Source organism: Eurypyga helias, unplaced genomic scaffold, assembly GCF_000690775.1.
Source record: "Eurypyga helias isolate BGI_N326 unplaced genomic scaffold, ASM69077v1 scaffold577, whole genome shotgun sequence".
Classification (NCBI taxonomy): domain Eukaryota; kingdom Metazoa; phylum Chordata; class Aves; order Eurypygiformes; family Eurypygidae; genus Eurypyga; species Eurypyga helias.
The window spans coordinates 6721-28333 of record NW_010262168.1 but is presented as its reverse complement, the minus strand read 5'-3'; the positions used below and the strand labels follow the sequence as shown (position 1 = coordinate 28333).

General features: G+C 38.0%; 1 protein-coding gene across 1 annotated transcript in view; it reads right to left on the bottom strand.

The window, feature by feature from the left end:
• Window positions 1-4161: 4161 nt before the first annotated feature.
• PRIM2 (primase, DNA, polypeptide 2 (58kDa)) overlaps window positions 4162-21613 on the bottom strand; it is a gene marked incomplete at both ends in the record, with an annotated part of 24162 nt that continues 6710 nt past the window's right edge. Inside the window, 2 exons of the mRNA XM_010155598.1 lie at window positions 4162-4299; window positions 5154-5249. Of these exons, the coding sequence (XP_010153900.1) occupies window positions 4162-4299; window positions 5154-5249 (234 nt within the window). The remainder of the gene's footprint in view (window positions 4300-5153; window positions 5250-21613) is intronic.

The following is a 21613-nucleotide window of genomic DNA, read 5'->3' as shown; positions in this document are numbered from 1 at the left end:
TCCTGCAATGTCGTAGGCGAGATTCAATATATTCATTTAAAAGGAAGTTTATGATGTACTGTACATACAGTGGTAGGTAAATTCTGTCTCCTGAAGCACACATAAAACTAGTAAGGGGTTGAAACTTGGGTCTCAGTAATGAGCCTCTATTAATGTACAGATGGGTACATTAGAGAAATCCAAGCCACCACCCACCACTGAAGGGATTCAGCAAGTGTTATTGAGATACACAAATCCAGTTTCTCCAGTAAACAGTTACGCACACAAATCAGTCTCATTCCGTAGTAAAATACTGGAAGGCTGAGAAACACACTAGGTACATCATCACTGGCAGTTGGGATGGCTCCAAACTGTGTCACTTGAGTCACACCCCATTGGTGGTCCATAGTAAACATCAGCTAGTTCACTTGTCAGTTAAATTCATAGAATCACAGAATGGTTTGGGCTGGAAGGGACCTTAAAGACCATCTGGTTCCAACCCCCCTGCCATGGGCAGGGACACCTTCCACTAGACCAGGTTGCTCAAAGCCTCATCCAGCCTGGCCTTGAAGACATCCAGGGATAGGGCATCCACAACATCTCTGGGCAACCTGTTCCAGTGCCTTACCACCCTCTCTGTGAAGAATTTCTTCCTGACATCTAATCTAACCCTCCCTGATTTCAATTTGTACCCATTCCCCCTTGTCCTGTCACTACAGGCCCTTGTAAAAAGTCCTCTCCCAGCACCCGTGTAGGCCCCTTCAGATACTGGAAAGCTGCAATGAGGTCTCCTCGGAGCCTCCTCTTCTCCAGGCTGAACAAGCCCAATTCTCGCAGCCTTTCGTCATAGGAGAGGTGCTCCAGCCCTCTGATCATCTTAGTGGCCCTCCTCTGGACTCGCTCCAAGTGGTCAATATCCTTCTGTTATTAACCAGTTTTCTCCAAGAAAAAGCCAGAATACAATTGATGAAATAATGTCATTAACTCCAGCATAAACCAACTCCAAATAAATACTATTACAACTATCACTTAGTGACTGTCTATGGGTCACAGAAGGTGTCATTGTTTAACCCCTGCTGGCAGTTAAGTACCATACAGCTGCTCACTCACTTCCCACTTCCTCCACAGGAAGATGGGAATAGGAAGAAAAGACAAGGTATCTCATGGATTGATATAAGAACAATTTAGTAATTGAAAATAAATTAATAAAATAGTTATAGTAATGATACGAACAATAGCAATGCTACTACTAATAAGTAATTAAAATAATAGAAAACAAAACGTATGATGAAGTTGCTCATTACCAGCCAACCAATGCACAGCCAGGTCCCAAGCAGCGAAAGTCAAAGCCAGAAAGCCCGAGAGCTGCAGCCCAAAAGCAATTGCAGCAGAGTCTGAGCGAGTCTCACAAGCAACAGCACAACTGGAAAAGCCAACCGACCCACCAACTCACTAATGAATGAACAAGATAACACATAAACAAAGGAACAAATGAGCTATAGTCCCGCCCCAGCCCACCCCTGGCTTATATACTGAGCATGACATGCTATGCCATGAAATAATCCTTTGGTCAGTTTGGGTCAGCTGCCTGAACTGTGTGTGTCCCCCACACTGCCTGTAGCAAGGAAGTTGGTAACACAGCTGCAGTATCAGAAGTTGAAAAAGTCCTTGAATTGGTGCAAGCACTCCCTAGCACCAGCTAAAACACACCTTATTGGTACTATTCTCAGGGCAAATCCAATACCAGCCACTGTAAAGAAAATTAACTCTGTCCTGACTAAAAGCTGCACAGAAGGCCATAAGAAAATGATCAGGAGAAAACTCAAATTTCTAATGGTGTCACACTGAAATACAGACTTCTGTTTACTTACCAACCGCCTACGCCACGACAGTTCTTTCTCGCTGTAACGCATCATTCTCAAATAACTGTTACCAGCATGTTAATACGTCGTTGTCACGTGGCATTAAACAGGCACTATGTTAACTGATGCACTTCCAACTTACCGCATCTATCACACAAATAAAACTGTACATCCTGCTAATATGCTCTGTTTCAATAGCTCTTCTGAAATTTGGGGAACATCTCAACAGTTAAGCAAGCCTTCCCTATGCTTCAAATCCTGTACATCTCGCTTTGTTAGCTTTATCGTGGAATACCTACGTTGTTTTGAAGATAGGAAATATTTCCTCATAAATCAAACCGAACAGGACCATGGAAAGACCATGGAAATAGCTGATGCTGCAAATTCAGTACTTAATGAAGTGTTACACTTCATAATATATGCGAGAAGCAGATAGATGAAACAGACAAAATACTGAAGGCAGTCAAATTTCATTTAGGCTCCTAATATTATTTATAATGACTTAATGCTAGCAATTTATGTGGTTTCTAAAAGAAACACACTTACTTCAGTTAGTAGAGGAGACAAAACACTGAAAGATGGATTTCAGAAACTAGCCAACAACGGGACAATTAAGGGGCCACGGCAAAAGGCAGCCCACAAAGAAAAGGCCAGCAAGTTTCCCTGTCCTGCAGGTAAACATTACCCATAAGCTTGAGTCCTCTCTGACACATAAATACATGATTGAAATTGCTTTCCTTGATTTCGCTTCACCCATGCAAAATACCACCTTTTTATCCAGCAGACCTGTGCCTTAGACAATGGCCTTACAAGGTAATACTACTCAGAAATGAAGACCAGCTGCTTCTCTCCAAAACTTTCACAGCAAACTTCCATCTGAGAGATTCAGAGGAGAGTCACTGTAATCACGTTTTACCCTGCACTGCCAAAGTTATTACCTTACTAACCTTGTATGTGCATATTATAAAAATCATCCATTTATGTTACAGTGAATTACTTTAACACTGGGAACACAACACCTGAAATGAATTTCAAGTGACAAGACCATCATCCATCATACTTTCTCAGCATTAATGCCACTACATAAAGCTTTCTGCTTCACTGCTTGAAAACGTAGGTGTTTCAGGAAGAAAATGTTTTGCAGGTGTTGCCATGTATACTGATACTTTTTCCACATCAGAATGTTCTTTGAGCACATAGCATAAATCAAGCAAAAAAGCATATTTGGCTAATATTTAATTTTAAAAGACAAATCATTACAAATATTAGTAAATCTAGAAGCAACTTACTCCATTCACATCTCTAAGAGTTCTGAAGATTACATCCCAAATGGGGAAAGGAATAAACATAAAAATACATAAAAACTAGAGAAAGATAGAAGTGAGATCTTCCTTTTGTGGTAGGGCCTCAAAACCCAACAATTTGATTTGTAGACATTTTATCAGATTACACACTGAAAGTAAAAAAAAGGCCTTAAATTAAGAAGCAGCACATACTATCAACATAGCACATATTAACACTGAAATCTTAATTTCTTATAGTACTAGTTTGTATTATTTTCAGTTAATATTTTAATTTGCAGATGGTTAAGATCCTATAGGATGTTCTGACAAAGCATTTTCACTAAAGTATCTTTTTGTAGTAGCGTTATAATACAAAGACTAGACAAATTAAACTGCTAGCCTGAAGATGGGAGAAAAAGGGGCGACATTTAAATAAAAGTATGACAGATCGACTGAAAAACCACCATTAGACTTTGAACAAAAAGTTCAGTTATGCTATCGTCGATAATTACAAGTGTTTGTAAAATAAACTCTTCAAACCCACAATAAAACCACTCATGCTACAAAGAAATATTTACAAATTCTCAACCATTTGCTTATAGTTTTAAAATGTAATGGTCAACCAGCTCTAAAAACTTTAGGAGAAGTCATTTTCTGAACTTTAAACATTCCTTAAAAACAACATAATAGTTTATCTAGTTGATGCAAACACCTGACACTGATGGAGGCATTCCAGACAGAGTCTGTTTTTTCGTTACTATTATCCCCACCTCTGGAACCGTTTTGGGTTTGCATGGTAAGGTTTTGGGGGGGGGGGTGTGCTACAGGGATGGCTTCTGTGAGAAGCTTCCCCTATGGGAAGCCCTCAACATCAGAAGGATATAGACCTTTTTTTTAGTGCTGTCAGCACTTTTCATAGGGTTTCTAGTATTCTCCAGATGGAAGCAGATAAATTTAAAAATCCAAACGGCTATTTTCCAAGAGCATCACTAAACAATGCAACAAAAGTCGTAAAAATCAGACTTTATCAGACTTACCGCCAGTGCTTTAGATAACTTTGTTCTATAGTTGCTCAAAACAATTGAATCAATGTCCTTAAGTGGCACATAAGCAAAGCCATCTTTAATAAACACTTTTCTGGCTCTGAAGAGATCCACAGCATCTGCAAGTCCAACCTGAAAAAGAAGAAAAACCCATACTGTGGAAGAGCAAAATAATGCAGTAACAGTGTTTGCTACCCTACGATTCAAGACAGACCAGTAAATCTTTAAGCCATTCTCTGTCTTTTACGAAAGATCTATCCAGGCAAAACACAAAGATTTTGAAATTAAATGTTGACTCAGGAACAGCTGATTGTTATTTTGGTGGAAAAACATCAGTTACTTACAGAAAGCCATGCAGCCAGGCAAAATAAGCTACTCTAAAATTTGTATCTACGACTATTAGCCCAATTATGTAGCTTTGCATCGCTTAACAATTTGATATTTGAAAATGGACTTCTGTTGGCCTTCTGCTTCAGACATCTTGAAATACTTGATTCATGTAAGCTACATATAAAAAGTCTTAGAAACAGATCTGGAACCCAACCAACTTCGCTCCGAAGACGAATCAGTGGGTTACATTAAATGTTTCTTTCCTCTCCCCTCACTCTCTGCAAAAAGAATTTCAGCGTAATACAATCAGACCAAACCCAGTTTCAGCAGCAGATGTTTGAAAATGTCTCCCTCCTGATGGGTCTGGCAGCCAGGCAAGTTAAGCCATTTGTCTGGGAAACGGTAAAACTTAAGTCCATTTTTCTGGCAAAAGACATGGGACGGCAGGAGGAGACTGAAGACATTAATGGCAGTTTAAAGGTCCCTTCATTCTCCCAGTCCCTCCCACTGACATGAAAAAGAGGCACTCATTACTCTCAGTTAAATTAGCTACTTGGGTTAACTGTTAGCAATAATGTAATCTTAACATGAGTAACTCCAAGTTTAACTGAAAGAGAATTAATGCAAACCTGTGGAACTTACCAATTTCTACATACCTTATAGAACATTACTTCTTTTACTTTAGGGAGAATGAGGCCTGGGGTTGATGTATACAGCTCATTTGACAATTCACTTTTCAGGTCATCACTAATCTAAAATTAAGAACTTGTTTTAAAACTGCTGAAATACTTCAGATTAAGGCACTTTTTTAAATTAACATGAGATAAGAGATTATTTAGTACGTAAATATATCATCACTTCAGTTGACAAGGGAAGAAGAATGATTACCTATTCAGTAAGTGATCACTTATAATTAATTAGGCATAAACCAGCAAAACACCAGCGGTCAACAGTGTTAAGTAACATTCCTTCTGAAGCAGTAGTGCAAATATTTAAATATAATAATAATTTTTAAAATAACACAAGAACTATAAAAGCATGCTTTTTAAAAATCAAGCTCTTCAAAATAAAACCTGTGACAATCCCTGCTCATATCTAGATTTACTGCATGCACTAAAACAAAGTATGACAACTCAGTGGCAATCAGTATGGACTTAAAGAACTTTCTCAGATTTTTAATAAAAACAGCAGTTTCAGCTCATTTTTAAATCCAGACTTTTTAAAAAAATTATATTTATGGATTTAGCATCTTTTTTTTTTTGAGGAGCAAGAACAACGGGGTATTTACTGTTCCCTAAATGCGAGTGCTTTCACACTTCTTGAAACAGTTAAATTAAGCAGCGATATTTTAACTCCTTAAAGTATTTAGGCCAACATTTGTAGCTTGAAAAATCATGGACAACGTTGCAATTCCTAATATAACAACTCAAATACTTAATATACACGAAAATACATATATATATGTATGTATTTATATGTGTGTGTATATATATATACACACACACACACATAATGCTTTTCAACTACTCAATAATGTAGGTTTTGGATAGTACCAAATACAGCAGACAAGCCACACTTAAAACTAGCCTATTTTCATTAGTTTACTATTATTCAGTAAATCTTCTTTTGATACTGTTCAAGAGAAAACAATTAACAACAAAATTCAAATATCAAAGTGTTCTGCTTTAGTTCACTATTAAGCTCAGTCTTTAAAATGTGAAAACATAATAAATTTTAAAATATTAAGTCATAAATAATCCACCTTGATAAAACAGGTCATACATGCTGTTAATCCAGCAATTATGTTTAGTAAATTTACTACGTACAACAACGCTCTTAAAATATTTACACATTATGTTATTGATAACGTGTTACGGAAATAGTCCCTGACTGGAAGGGATTAAATCCTAAGGAACACAGAATACCTTCCCAAAACATAGATGGACAGAGATGCCACTAAAGGATAACACATCGTGTGCCACTACTCCACATAACCTGGACATGTCCTACAGCGTCCATGGAGAGGTGATACAAGGCTGCAGCCAAGATGGCTTGGTTCCTGACTGATCTCTAAAAGCTAAGGCTATCACATGGAAGAGGTACCTTCCATTTGGAGTCCGGGTAAAGAACACTGTGTCCTTCCCCTCCATGGAAAGGGATGTGCATAAGCAGTTCAGTTTTTTTCTCTGAATGGGGCAGAACATCTGATTTGTTGACTAACACTTCTATGCAGTTAAATGGGCATTTAAACAAAACTTTCCTCCTTCCTCTCATTTGAAAAACTGAGAAAATCAAACAACAAAACACTTTTCATAGAAGTCATAGGAAGGACCCTTTAATTTCAAACTTGGAGGAGCAGCTCAGCAAATCCCCTCTATGAAAGCGATTTGATAGACACGTATGCAACGGCCGAAGTAGCAATGCCCAGAAGGCTTACGGTTACCCTGCCCGCGTCTTGATGTAACCTGTAGTACCCTCTCAGGAAAATCAGCTTTAAAAAACAATAAAGCTGCCAGCAAGGCAGAAGAATGTAAATTTGAAGACAGCAGAAGTACACAGTAGCATTATATTTCTGTATGTGAAAACCAGTGCTGAAAGGGAAAACGGCCTGTAAGGAAATCATTTTTCTTTAACAAGGTAGCTGTATCAGAACAGTTAAATGTGTTTGTGTAAATGATACAAGAAAACACTTTCTATATAATATTCTCACTGACAATCTTATTTCTGTTAGTCTCTGATTTCCAAATGTGACACCCTGCAACTATACACCAGACAGTGCTACCAAAACCCTGCTACTCCTTCCAGAGGATATATTTCTTAAGTAATCTTACATCTAAGTCACCACACCAGCCTGCAAGCCTGACCTTTCTCCTGGTACAGACCAAAGTTTTACTTCCAGAATAGTGACTTCCACTTTACAAATGTAACTATTTCATGCTTTCCCAACAGAAATTGCTTCAGAGAGCCCAGTCTCCTGTGTCAGTTCCAAACCACTGGTGAAACTGTCTTTAATAAAAAACCAGTACAACATATTGTATAGCTACAGTGGTTACAACTGCATTATTATTTCTAGGGCACCTCACTAAGAAAAGTCAACCTGAGCCAAGAATAGGTTTTTGTTACAGAAAGCCATTAAAACAGTCACTGGACTGTTTCATAGACAGGCTTGCTGGTTGGGGAAGGGAACGAGAAGGGGAGAAAAGGCAAGGATTTCTCGTTTATTTGTTGCTTGAAATTTCATTTGCTTATTTTAATCAATACAACTACCGTATTCAGTATTACATTTAAAGGTTCCTTTTATCTTATTGAAAATACACATAAAATAATTACATTAACTGACCCCAAACCTCACCAGCTGTCCTCCTTTAATAGTAATCTGACCATACCAGTCTCATACAGATGTAAAGTCACAGTGACTTTATGTTTTCTTGCATCTCCCTAGCAAAAAATTTAAGACTGTTGGGGTAAAAGTGATCCTGGTGAAACCTCCAGAAAAACAGGTCAATGTTTTTAAAGATCTGGTTAAGTTTGTGGACAGTATTACTAAAAGTACAGTTTCATCAGAAATGATATTTTTTAAACAAATATTAATGCAAAGCAATTTTTAATAAGTAAGTAATACTTATAAAGCTGTTTAATTTACTTCTTACAGCCTCAAGTATCTTACAGGTTAGGCAAAGCTTCAGCAGCCCTACAAACACTTTGCTTCTTGCCTTTTCACCAAATTCCCATTGCGTTCATGTTTTCAGCTAATGGAGAGAGAGGAAAAAGAAACAAAGATGTCCCTAGTGCCTACCTAATGCTGGGAGATGACTCCAGAATACATTTAAAAACAAAGCTTGCTGCCCTAAAGACAGGAACATTAAAAAAAGCCTTAAATTGGCATGAAGGACTTGACATTTTCACATAAAATTGTGTAAAATTGATGGAAGATGCAATGCAATGAAAAAAAAGCATTTTATAGTCTAAACTCAGACTCCAGCTGTCAGTTAGGTCATGTCTGTACCTTTGCATACACAGCATCATAAAACACTTATCCCAACTGTTCTTGGTTCTTGAAAGCTGGAAACGCTTTTTTTAGATTTTATTTAGAACACTACAGTTTGTACATTTAATAATTTTAGCCTAAAATGGCACCCTCAAGAACACATTCCGGTAATCATTAAAAAATCAGACACAATTAAATCCAGCTTTTAGGATTCTAATCAAGATCGGAAAGATAAACAGACTACTTAACTTTTGACAGCACTCAATGTTCACCAAACAAAACACTGTGTTGTTTAAAAGATTCAAAAAAAAATAAAATTGCATCAACAGAATTCATGTGAGGGCGTCACCTGGTGCTCATCAGAGCCTCAACACTGAACTGGTTCAAGTCACCCCACAGAAGACAATTCACCAGTTTTGGCTCATTAGTTTGTTCCCAGCTGAACAAACTGAAACTGCTTATCACCAAGTCAGTCTTTACTTCGCAAAAAGCAAAGAACAGCAACACCAGGAAAAGGATCTTCCCTTTCCAGTGATGGCAAGTTACGTATCATAGCTTGAAACACTTCCACACTTCACCGTAAGTTTTCCAGACTTAAAATTGGAAAAATCAAGATAGGAAAAGGGAAGGCATGGGCAGAAAGGAAGGAAGCAAGGATTAGGACAAGTTGCATGATCTCTAGTTTTCTTGCTTTTTATGTGCAGTTTATTTATCGATCTTAATCACAGAATTGTCCTGGAAACAAAAAAGACATATAAATTTGGATTAAAATATGAATAATTCAATATGTAAGGCTTGGTTAAACAAACACTGGCAGTCAGGCAGTCGAAAATCTTTGAAATATAAATCTGATATCCACACTCTGTTTTAACGAAGAGATAAAGATGAATGCACACATTATACTACTATACAGGTGCAACTATTTAATTTTGCAGTTTCCCAGTCTCTCAGTAAGGAGCAAAATCTTGATGCACAAGACCCTTCCTTTTCCAAAACTCTGCTTCAGGTATTTACGTGCACACGCCACTTGTGTCCTTAGAAAGTGAACTTTTTAAAACTTGTTTTTAGGCACTGAGCAGCTGTACTCAAACAGCACACACAGCCCCCCTCAAAAAGGGATGGTGTTGGTCTCTCAATACTGAGCTATATTGTGAAAGTAAGTATCAAACATCAAAACAAATAATTTCCCAGCCAATACTCTCCACTGCCACACAGCACAAAACTAAGCTGGGACACAAAAGTATTAACCCAGATACGAATAAATTTAAGACCATAAATTTAAAGTATATTCATCTGCTTAATGAACACTAGCTTGACTAGGAAAGGACATCGTTCCTAGCTGTCCTACCAATTAATAGCATGAAGAGCCTCCAATAAAACATTCCAGAGGTTCATAAATCTGTTGTTCACAAATCTGATGACAAAGTTTGAGAGATATTAATTCCACTTTGGCCAGGAATGAATTCAGAAGAAAATTGTAATTCCCATGGCACTACAACTGACTATTTTAGCTCAAGTTCAGGTTGCTGGCATCCCTAAAAGTTTAAAGGGCTGCACTTGGAATTATGTATTCCTATCCATCGACTGAAATCTTGTCTGGGCTTTTTTTTTTTTTTTTTAGAGTCAGGAGTAGGCACAGACAGGACATTTTATGGATCTTCCTCAACTACGCAGCTAATTCATGGCTACCATAATCAGAGAAACTCAAGTGACACAGGTCCGGTTTCCGATGTTCCTGACAAACATTTCCCTACGTCCATGAAAAGGACAGCACAACAAAACAATTACTACAGATTAATATGTATGTGGTGATGTCTCTAGAGTAGGGTCCCACATGACTGAAGAGCTAACAGAAGAGCCTCATGAGAAAAAAGGCAATGAGTTTTCTTCCATTTACAAATCAGGATGCTAAGGTCAAAATCAATTCTACAAAAACTTGTTAACAAATGTTTCTCTAGATCTGATCACAGCATTAGCAGGGAAGCATATTTCAGTGTTTACAGCCCATTTATGAAGCTTACATCCAAAACGGCAGCTAGCAAGTTCTACTCACAGTATTACTACACCCTGCACAAACTACCCTATCAGCTTTTATGCTGCTGTATTAAGGAACAATATAAACATTTTCAAAGTTATTGCATTCACTGCTATGTGAAGAATAAATACATTTTGGAAACATTCTTCACCTCAACCACTACAAAAGAACACCTTAATTATAAAAAGAGTTTGTTTTCTTCTTGAATGACATATGGATATAATTTTGAAAAAAATACACTATTGATTTCCCAATTTCTTTTCCCTTATGTCCCAAAAGAATGTCTAAAATATTTACAGAAAAAGAAAGGACACTTAATGACACCATTCTCCTTGCATGAAGTTTCTTCCGTGGAATCCAAAATTACCAATTGCTAAGATTACAAGGATCGGGTTAGGACTTGCTGCTCTTTCATCATTTCCAGGTCATAGATAAGTGACAGTAAAGCATCACCTCATCAGCCACTGAGCATGTTATCACACAAGTCGCAAGTCATGTGCATACCCTTCCCAGCTCTTCCATCATGGAAGAGGTTGCAGTCTTCAAGGCCAGGCTGGATGAGGCTTGGAGCAACCTGGTCTAGTGGAAGGTGTCCCTGCCCATGGCAGGGGGGTTGGAACTAGATGGTCTTTAAGGTCCCTTCCAACCCAAACCATTCTGTGATTCTGTGATCATAAGCTGAAGAACATGTTATAGAAGATGCCTATTCTCCACTGCGTTTCTGGTGAAGCTGCCATTTCACATTACTTTAGAAATCCAGGGTTACAGCAGAACATCTGCCTCAGGATTCAGACTGTATTCCCAGCATTGTCTGGTTGTTTTCAACTAGATTAGGGGGAAGACTGTTTTCACTCATCATCCCATTTTTATTGCAGCCTTTTTTGCAATTTTTATTGAAAGCATGTAACTTTTTCAAAGCAGGAAGGTAGGTAAATATACTTCAAACCAGGAGTGTGTATAGTGCCCAGTACAGAAGTATTCGCCCCTACATAGGACCTTTACAACCCACTGTAACGACGACCCGCACAAAGCTCTATAAGCACCATAGTGCTCTAGTGCACTGAGGGGGGCATAAGTAACAGTACAGTTTGGGGTTTAGTTTAGTTTCCCCAAGTCAATTTTAAGCCACAAAACCCATCTTCCAAAAGTCCATTTACATTTCTGCAGATAATCAGCATGTTTCTAATCAAACCAAGATGATTACCAAATTAAAACATTTCATTAGCATTTTGCATAATTTACAAACTGTCGCTCGTTATGTTTATGAAGGTGAAAAGGGACATCCCCAGTAGCTATATATTCTTCAATCACATTTATTACTTAATTCTACAATTTTATAGAGCATCACCAACACCATATGTGCAAATAAATACATGTAACTAGAATTACTGCCGCAAAATGCTAGTTTTCTCCATGACTAATAACAAAGTCCTGCTTATAGTTCAAGGATGCATTAGAGAACGGTAAATAAAGACCCCTCCCCTTCCATCCTGCCAGCGCACACAAAAAAAAGGCAAATGCATGTTCTCCCCTCCTTCCAGTCAACACTTCTCGCTTTTAGATTTATGAGATGTGTTTATATTCTCCAGTGAATCAAGCTTTTTAAACAAAAGTCCGTAAGAAAATCCTACAGTTCAATTTTGAGCCTAAATGTTTTAATCCAATCCCACCCCATCTACCCATCCCTCACAATGTTAGTGCACTCGCATGCTCAGGTTGCTTTGCAATCGACCCAATTACTTTGGGTTGCAGCCAGTTAGTAAGACTACTTTGCAAAAGACATCACTTTCCAAACAGACCTGCAAGTTGGTCTACCAAATCCTTGGGCTGCAGCACAATGGCCTAAAGACCACCACGTACTGGTTGAACCGGATTCCCACACTCCTAATACCTCTGAAGAAAGAGGTCTCCCTAGGATTTTCTTCCCATAATAGAGTCAACTGCAAGAGGTAACCATAAACCTAGGTGTCAGTGATTGGGTTTTTTCTTTATCTGGAACCAAAAAACCCATTTTTAAAAAATGAAGGGACAAAGTGAAGATTCAAGTAGAGGAAACTAAGATAAAATTGAGAGCCATTTCCTTCACAAATGCAAAACTGCAGCCTACGTGGACACAGTTACGGTTTTAGCTTGACATAAGCCTCCACACAGTAAAATTACACTTTAGACAGTTCCCACTTCTAAGCATTTCTCCCCATCCTGTTTGGGAAAGGAAGAAATACTACTCGATGCTCCTGAAATGCAAAGTCACAAACCCAATCAGAAGAACATTTTGGTTCATACACCTGGTACCAAAATGGTACAGCCACAGCCTTTTAGTGGCTAAACAGGCTATTGAGTATTTTCTTTCACTTGTATCTGTCCTTGTTAAGGACACAAACCAGTCCCATTCTCACTACTCCATATCTGACTTTAGGTGTTGCCATACCCAATAAAGGCAGACATAAAACACTTTGCCAAGAAGCTAAACTACAAATATTTATACAACTGCCCTACTACTGAGATAAATGCTTTTGAAGAAAGCCTGATAGTGATATCAGAAAGTCTCTCATAGGAGTGCTCTGATCATAAAAATGAAAACTAAAGAAGTTTAATTTCTACTGCTTAAAGCTACTAAAAAAGTACTTCAACTGCAACATCAAAGAAGAGCTACGCTGGGAAAAAAAAAACAACACACCACTCTCCACTAATGCAATTTGCTCTTTCCTTTTATTTCGCAGTTCCTATTCTTTCCTCTCAAATGCTGGCAGATGCACTACAGAGTGTTAGCTCCCCCAACTGACTATTCCCATCTGGTGTTCCTTCCCCACTACTGTGATCCAAAACATTTTAATAAAAATAATGTGCTTTATAACAGCATTAAAAACAAAATTAAGTTGGCTAATTTTGCAACAACTGGCAGTTACCCAGAAATAAGGCATCTAACCTAGAAGCTATTAAAAAAGTCATAATATTTTTTAAATTTCAAGAGGCTTTTCAGAGATTAAGAAGTTCTAAGATAATTTAAACAGGACCTTTTATGCTCTGTAGAGAGGAAACAGTAAAACAGAAAAATGTATTCAAGAAGAAATACACTACACTTTGAAGTTTATTTCTTCCACACACGGCAGAAGGATAAAACAGAACAGAAGCCTTGCAGGGAATCCAAATTCAATTATGCATCATCCTCATACCACAGATAAAGATATGATAATAACTATTAATTTTCATTTCTTGCAGAAGAACAAAGAGGAAATATGTCTAGTTCAAGGAATGAACAGACTGAAGATAAGATGAAGGAAGGGTCACAATCAGAAACCAGAACAGTCAAGAGGATGACGAACACCACTGAGAAAGAAATTTAGAGTAAACTTTACATTCTATTCCACTCCACATTCCTGAGAAGGTACAGCAACAAATCAAAGCTTAGGAAAAAACACAGGAGACAAGTCACAGTCAGTGTGGGTTTGTCAAAAAACAAATTACATTAAGCCAATCTCACTGCCTTTATGATGGTGCAACAGACCTCAGGGACAGGGAAAAAAGCAGATGTCATACCGTGCCAAAAGCCCTTATAGTCTCTCTCATAAGACACTTTCACAAGCAACTGACCAAACAGTTCTACTGAATTTACTACAACCTGGGCTCAAAACCAATTGGAAAAGTCATGCATGGAAGAATTTACCTCAAAAATAGAAGTTTTAAGCCAAGATCCACGATTACTTAATTTTAAACTAAAATCGTATAACTTAGGTACTAGCTTGTACATTAAAATAGAAGATTGCATGTTTAAATGCCGTAAGGTTGAAGAGATTGCAAGGGCTCTGAAGAAAGGGATCAGACAAGAGCATCTGGTCTAAAACTGGAGGAGGTATTTCAGCAGGCATTGCAAGGTTTCTCTCTGTCTCATTACCATAGAATCACAGAATGGTTTGGGTTGGAAGGGACCTTAAAGACCATCTAGTTCCAACCCCCCTGCCATGGGCAGGGACACCTTCCACTAGACCAGGTTGCTCAAAGCCTCGTCCAGCCTGGCCTTGAACACTTCCAGGGATGGGGCATCCACAGCTAAATCTACATCTGAGCCAGTTCTGTACAGAGGAAGAACAGACTAACAGAGCGCACTGAGTTTCAGTAGATAAAGAAAAAGCTGTAGCTCAGAAACACCGTAAGGACCTGAAGCTGAAGTTAGGACAAAGAAAACATAAGCATTAAAAATGCCACATACACTTCATTTAGTGACCAAGTATTGAGTACAATATTGGCAGGAGAGCTCGCTACTTGAAGACAGACAGTAAACTTTCTTCAGAAGTTAAATCCTGTCAAAAGAAAGATTATGAACAGCTTAAGTGTATTATCGGTTTCACTGAAGCAGACTGTGGTGTGGAAAAACCTCCCAGATTTTAAGTGCAAAACTAGGCATTGCTTCTGCTGAGATTCATACACAGGAAGTAGGAAAGCAAGATGGTGAGATGGGTAAGTTAGAGGGTTACTTTGTGATTGGAGAAGGAGAACTAGGCTGATTGCAGGAGGGAATAGCAAAATGAGTATGACAGACCAATTCCAGGAACAGGAAGTTAAAGGCCCCAGAATATGTGGCAGCTGTCTAAAAATGAATTAGATAAGTGACAGTTCATATATGACAAGTTCTACAAAAAGGAAATTAAGAGCAAAGTTCTGTTCATTGTCATTCAAGGGACAAAAGGATTGAGCAACAGCTGAGGAAAAAGTCAAATTCATGGAATGAAGGAAGTGATGATGATTACAGAAATTAACTACAAAAGGAGGGAAAAGAAAGGTAATTTAGACTTCTGATAGTAGTGTTTCCTTTTCAGAACACATTATTCCAAATACTAATTTACAGTAACTGGCATGTTAGTTGCCAGTCCAGGGGACTCCACTTCTAACTGTTAAGCAAAGCTACCAGTACAACGAGGTAACTTTTGACCCAGTTACTCCTTCAATGCACAGGCTGGCATATATTAGAAGACAAAAAAAAAAGTGTAAATAAAACTCTAAAGAGAATACTCTCGTGACTTTTCCAAAGCATCTTAAAAGGACTACTACAACTAGTGAAAGAAGCAGAATATATTAGACGTACCTATTTATATTTCAGAAGCATGAAAAAATCCAACCTAAGATCTAAGAGTTTCCATGCATTTGACATACACAGACACAGCCTTGAAGGGCAAGAAAAAGATAAGCAAACAGAATGAAGGAAAAAATTAAAGTTTACTCTATTTTTATGGCTTCAGGTTATCATCATCATCACTAATTACCTCCCCAGTGTTTGGCCCTGTAAGACCAAATCCGTAAACAATAGGAAACCAAAACACCTTAATTCAGGTATTTCTAGGAACACCAAGGACTCAAATACCTTGTGGTTTTCTTCAAACTTACTGAAAAGCTTTCAGTGTGTCTAACAACTGGTGGCAGTTGCCATAAATATTCTGATTACATCAAAAAGGCTATCAGAATGTCAAATTGATAAACTATGATTTATCTCACATTACAAAGGTCTAAAGCACTATTATAACAAAAACCTGGGGGTACGGTCATTTCTTAAAGCCTTCTGGTAAGGGCATGCATAACCAGCTACAGGATCAAAGGGAAAAGGACAAGCAAATCGACTGGGGTGGGAACAGGGGGTGAAGGAGGTGCATACGTTTCGTGGCATGTGGAAAACCACACACAGCCAATCTCGCTGGTAAACGTACGTGACAGTGTGAGCCTTGGCCCTAACGTCAGCTGACTCCAAAGAGATCTCATATCACAATCTGGCAGAATTAAAATCAAGCACTCTTAGCTTAAACAAAGGGAAAGTCAGACACCCACAGCTTGTGGCAAGGAAGAACAACTTTTAAGTTAAAGCCCAAGTGTCGCTTACCTGTAAAATCATGTACTTTATAAAATTCCTTCATATACTGAAGAATTTACTTTGAGATTAAAATATTTTCTTCAATGACTATAAAATTCAAAATATTCACTGTATTTCCCTTTAAATATCTTTAAAAATCTATATTAGGGGCTTTTACTGCCAGAAACTGTCAGGCATCATTGCAGTAATTACTCATTTATAGTAAGATTTTAATGCTTTAATATCCTAAATGAATGTAAATCTTAGCTGCACACCTGTGTTTGCATATTCTCTTTGATGGGTTCTGTCACCTTAAATGTCAGCATTTACTTCTCTTGAGTGCTGCTTAAGGATTTCCTGTGCTCCCTACGTGACTGACTTGGCACACAGACTATTTAATGTGCCTTGAGAGCTGAAAATTACATGCCATACATAAAAAGCTCCAGCATTGATGTGGATGATGACAGCCCTGTCCCTTAAAAACCTTTTTTTTTTTTTAAAGTACATGAAGTACAGAATAGACTGAAAACGTTCTCAAATACCTTCAGAACCATTCCATGTTTCTCCTGTTACTGTGATAGACAACCACTCAACATGTCAGGGAAAAATATTCTTCAAGTACAGATTAAAAATAAGCAAGCTCTCCAAACTGCACAGATTGGTAAGTATTTCCTGCTTACTAAGAAGAAAGAGACAATTATACTGCAGAATCATCTTCTCATACTGAGTATCCCATATTAAAGGGTCAAGAAAGGTGGTGTAGCATTCTTCTCCCTTCAGGACAAGGAAACACATCTGAATATATCCTAAGGCAGACACACCAAACTCTAAAACAGTATTAACTTAGTTGACCAGATGAAAACGGAGTGAGCCAGGGATCCATGTGTGGCTTTTTTGGTTTTGTTTTTAAAGAGTAACCTCAGTTTTGAGGCAAGAGTATTTCTGTTAAACAGTAACACATGCATTAACCAGTCCTTCAGTCACCTTCTCTCTTAAGCAGTTCCCCAAAATTCAGTGGACACTTGACAACGAGCCATCTATAAAGCATTACATAAAAAGTCAAGACAGATAACAGAATGAGGTCCAGAAATTAAAGCGTCATATAAGGAATAAAAGCTTTACTGAACAAGAGAACTGCAGAATTACAGAACAGAAAGTTCAGCAAGTGTCCCTCCCTCCCTTAGAGCTCTTGCTCTGAGGGCTCCCTTAGAGCAAGTCCAATGCTCTAAGCTGAGCAAGATCCTTTCTGCAAGACAGCAGGTTTTTGACTAACAAAGTAAATTCTATTCAAATTGCTATTTTCCCAGGGAACAGGTCACACCAGGAGAAATACCCCCCCACTGGCTATCAGTTAGATGACATGACTCCAAGAAAACTACATTTTTAATAAAATATAGATATTTAGTTGCTCATTTAAGTATTCTTTCCTAAAAATTGTTACTGTAAAAGTGCCATTTAACAAGTTCTGCTCCCAGGCCAAGCCTAACCATTCTTGGGAAAACACATCGAAAGGACTTCCACCAAACATTGTATCAGAGAGTGAATGAGAGTGTGTGTGTGTATACAAAATCACTTCTATTTGCCCCCTAAAAGTTCTAACTACTGTCAAAGCTAAAGTCCAAAAGTTCAGTTTCTTCCGTGCCTATTTACTGGCCAGAAGACTACACTGTAAACACCACTCTTGACACCATGGTTCAACTACAACTTATTTCCTAAAGAAACAGAAGGTAAACTATGAATTGTTAAAGTTGTCAATATAGTAATTTTGAGGTGGAAGCTAATCATACGGTGTATTAATGATCTTAAGATTGAAATAATCTTCAGAAAAAAATGCTTTAATTTTTAAAAAGATACAAAAAAAACCAAAAGGGATACACCTCAAAAACATGAAGTGTCTGAAGAACACAAATCTGAAATAATTTATTTTCTAAAGCAATACCAACAGCTTTAAAGCTCTTTCAACTAAAGCTGTTGGTATTGCATTAAAAAATGACTGCATGAGAAAATAAACAATGGAAATTAACTAAGATAGCTACTCCCAGATACTACAAAGTATACTAGCCTGTATTATTTTTGTACTATCTGCAGGCAAAACAGAACTTCATAAAAACACTTCCTTTTGCCAAAAAAGTAGTTGTGGTTTTGTATTCTGATCAAGAGTCCAACACTCATTACACTACATAAAATGCTTTCACCAAAAGGAATAAAGAAAATAGTTTCACTCCTCACCCAAATGGTGGTCAAAAAAATGAAAATCTGAAGCAAATTATGGTTGGAGATGTTGAATACATCCTCACAGAAGTTGAGGCCGTTGAGTTTTTCAAACTGAGCAGTAACAAGAGTGAAGTCCCAAATAATCCTCATCAGTCTGTTCACAGGCACAACCTCAGCCTCTGCCACCAGTGACCCAACAACCTCTTCTTACCCAACCTAATGTGTCCGTGCTTAAAGAAAAGGAAAACCCCACTGCCGTTTACGTAACTTTTCTCCTCTGTACATTTACAAGTGACTGGAAGAATATCAGATGTCAGCGGCTCCAGTATGGTCTCAATCCCAGTAACAGTAGAGCATCTACATCAGAGTTTAAAAGAAAAGTGTAAATAATTAAAAATGTACAGAAATTGCAACCAAGGAACCAAACGAGGCTGTCATTCCACACTGTGGTACAGCGACAATTAACAGCTCACCACCACTAGAAAAGAGAAGTGAGACAGATGTCCATCGTCCCGCTCCCCCACTGCTATTCCTGTTTTCCTTCTACCCTCTCCCCTTCTTCACATTTGAACCAACAACCCATGTCCTACCTCTTGTCCACGCTGGCCTAACTTGGTAGGATAATGTAAACACTAATATTTCAGAGTAGCGTAAAATTTTGAGCACTGAACCAACGTTCCATCAGGCTGAGCAGCACCAGTCCAGGCATCTTCCACGCTTGCCAGAAAACAGATTGGCCATAACTATTTCCTACAAGGGACTGATATGCCATCTACCTCTTCGTAGTTCAAAAAGTGTCTCAAATATAAAGTCAAAGCAAGCTTTAATTTTTTTTTCAGGAAGTCCAGGTTCCAGAGGCTTCTCACAGAAATACTTATTAACTACTAATTCATGGCAGCTTTGTAAAAACATTTCAAGGAAGAACTCAGTGAAACTTCAAATTTCCATAATTTATACTAAACAGAGAAGCTTATTTCCACAAAAAATGTAAAAAAATTTTGAATTATCATAATCCTGCGCATGTTCTAACAAAAATCATTATACTGAAGTCATCATCTTTAATCTGAATGCTTTGAGCTGTCTATAGCCTCCCTTGTACAAGTAGAGGGCATTTTTACATCCAGGTACAGCTCCCCAGAACAAACATTTACTTACTGTAACAAACCCCTTCCCATGTATTCTGCTCCCTCAGCAATAAAAAATGTCAGTCACAGGGCATCAGGAATCTGATTATAAAAGTGAAGACACAGATTTCATTTCCATTTTTATTTCCAGGAAGTTCTTGTTCTTTGACCAAAATTCTCTTTAATCATGAGATCTGAAGTACTATCATCTCAAATTCCTTGCAGTCAACTCAGATAAGAAATTCAGAGTCTGGTATTTTTTCTTCTAGTTGTTAACAATTTCATTCTTACCAAAAAGTTGCTAAATAAGAACTTTGGCACTGAAGTCTCCAAAGAATATTTAGGCAGCTACTAAGATCTTACTCCTGAGTGGGACTGAAGATTTCTATAAAGCAGTAATTCTCAATCCATAATTCACAAAGTTCAGGAATTAGTCTGCAAAACCTCTGCAGAATAGTAAGATTACATGTCCCACTTTCTCACGCAGGTAAGTAAACATAAAAAGGGGAGAAGGGACAGTCAGCGACTTCTGGATGTTTGACTTCACTTTGCTGTTGCTGTAAACAAGGACACCCATGACAAAACTGTGTGAGACAACCCACTCCCTCCCTCTCTCCACAAAAAAGTCAGCCAGTTTATTAAATACTGAGAATCGCTTCATAAAATGGTTCTTAGAATGGCTGACTGGAGACACAGCTACGCCAGGCTACACCAAGGTCTGAACGTGAGCATCTCTGGCCGATGTCAGACCGCAATGCAGAGCCATTTCCTAGAACACGTGTTTCTCCTCCAAGAGATTTAACTAACTTCCTTAGGATATCCTTGACAATTACAATCCAACAGGAGAATGCCTATCGGTTTACCAATACAGAAACTGGATTGTAGTATCAGAACTTAGTTCCTTTTCCTGTAGATCATTCCCTTTCCTAACCACAGTGTGATTTCCATTTGTTTTACGCACAGTAAGGCATAAAAACATTGTAACTTCTAACAGAGAAGCATAAATAGCACAATTCATCTTCATTTCCCTTTTAAAGCCTTTTACAAACGCAACTCAGAGAAAGAAAACTGCTTTTACCTTGGCCTTGTTTTTTAGTGGCCCCTACAGAGCACCCGAATTTAGACCTATTTCAGATACAAATGGAATTCCTTAGTAATCAAAAATTTTATACATGACTGTGCGAGGAGGGACCAGTTTTGCTTAAATTCCCACCAGAACTGAAAGGGGGGAAAAACAGTAGAAGCAGGAAAGCAGATTTTCAATGAAACAATGCTTTGTTGCCTCAACAGGCATAAGAAAGTAATACCTTCTTAATCATTTTGACACATTGAAAGCACATTCAATAGCACAGAACCAAGCCATACTCCCAGCTATTTCCAGCAACCTGCAAACATTAATTTGTTCTCACAAGCCTGAATGCTGAAACTGTGACAGGACAATATGAGACTGGGGAATAAGCAGCGGAAATACAGCTCCACAAAACCAATATTCACTAAAAGGTCTGTTGAACCAAAGACTGGCATTTCTGACAGTCTCTCGAAGACCCAGAAAAGCCCAAGTGTTGCTGTTTAGCTAGACAAATTCATTCTCAACAGGGCACAAGTCATCTTTTATCATCAGCATGCACCGGTGCCAGATCGCTCAATCCAGTCACACATAGCGCTTACGTCAGTCGTGTATTTTAGAATATGTAAGTTTTTCTAATTAAGTAGTATTTTAAGAGAAAGGGGTTTTTTTCAGTAGAACAATGACTGTATATTAATTTTTAATAATTTAAGCTTAATCTGAGAGCTACAGGTAAAGCTGGAGCTTTCTAACCACATAGTTTAAAGATGCAACGCAAATTTTACTGAAATCATTAATGCAGAAACTGCAATAGCCACTTACCTTTAACCCACTCAGACAAATTAAGTGATAT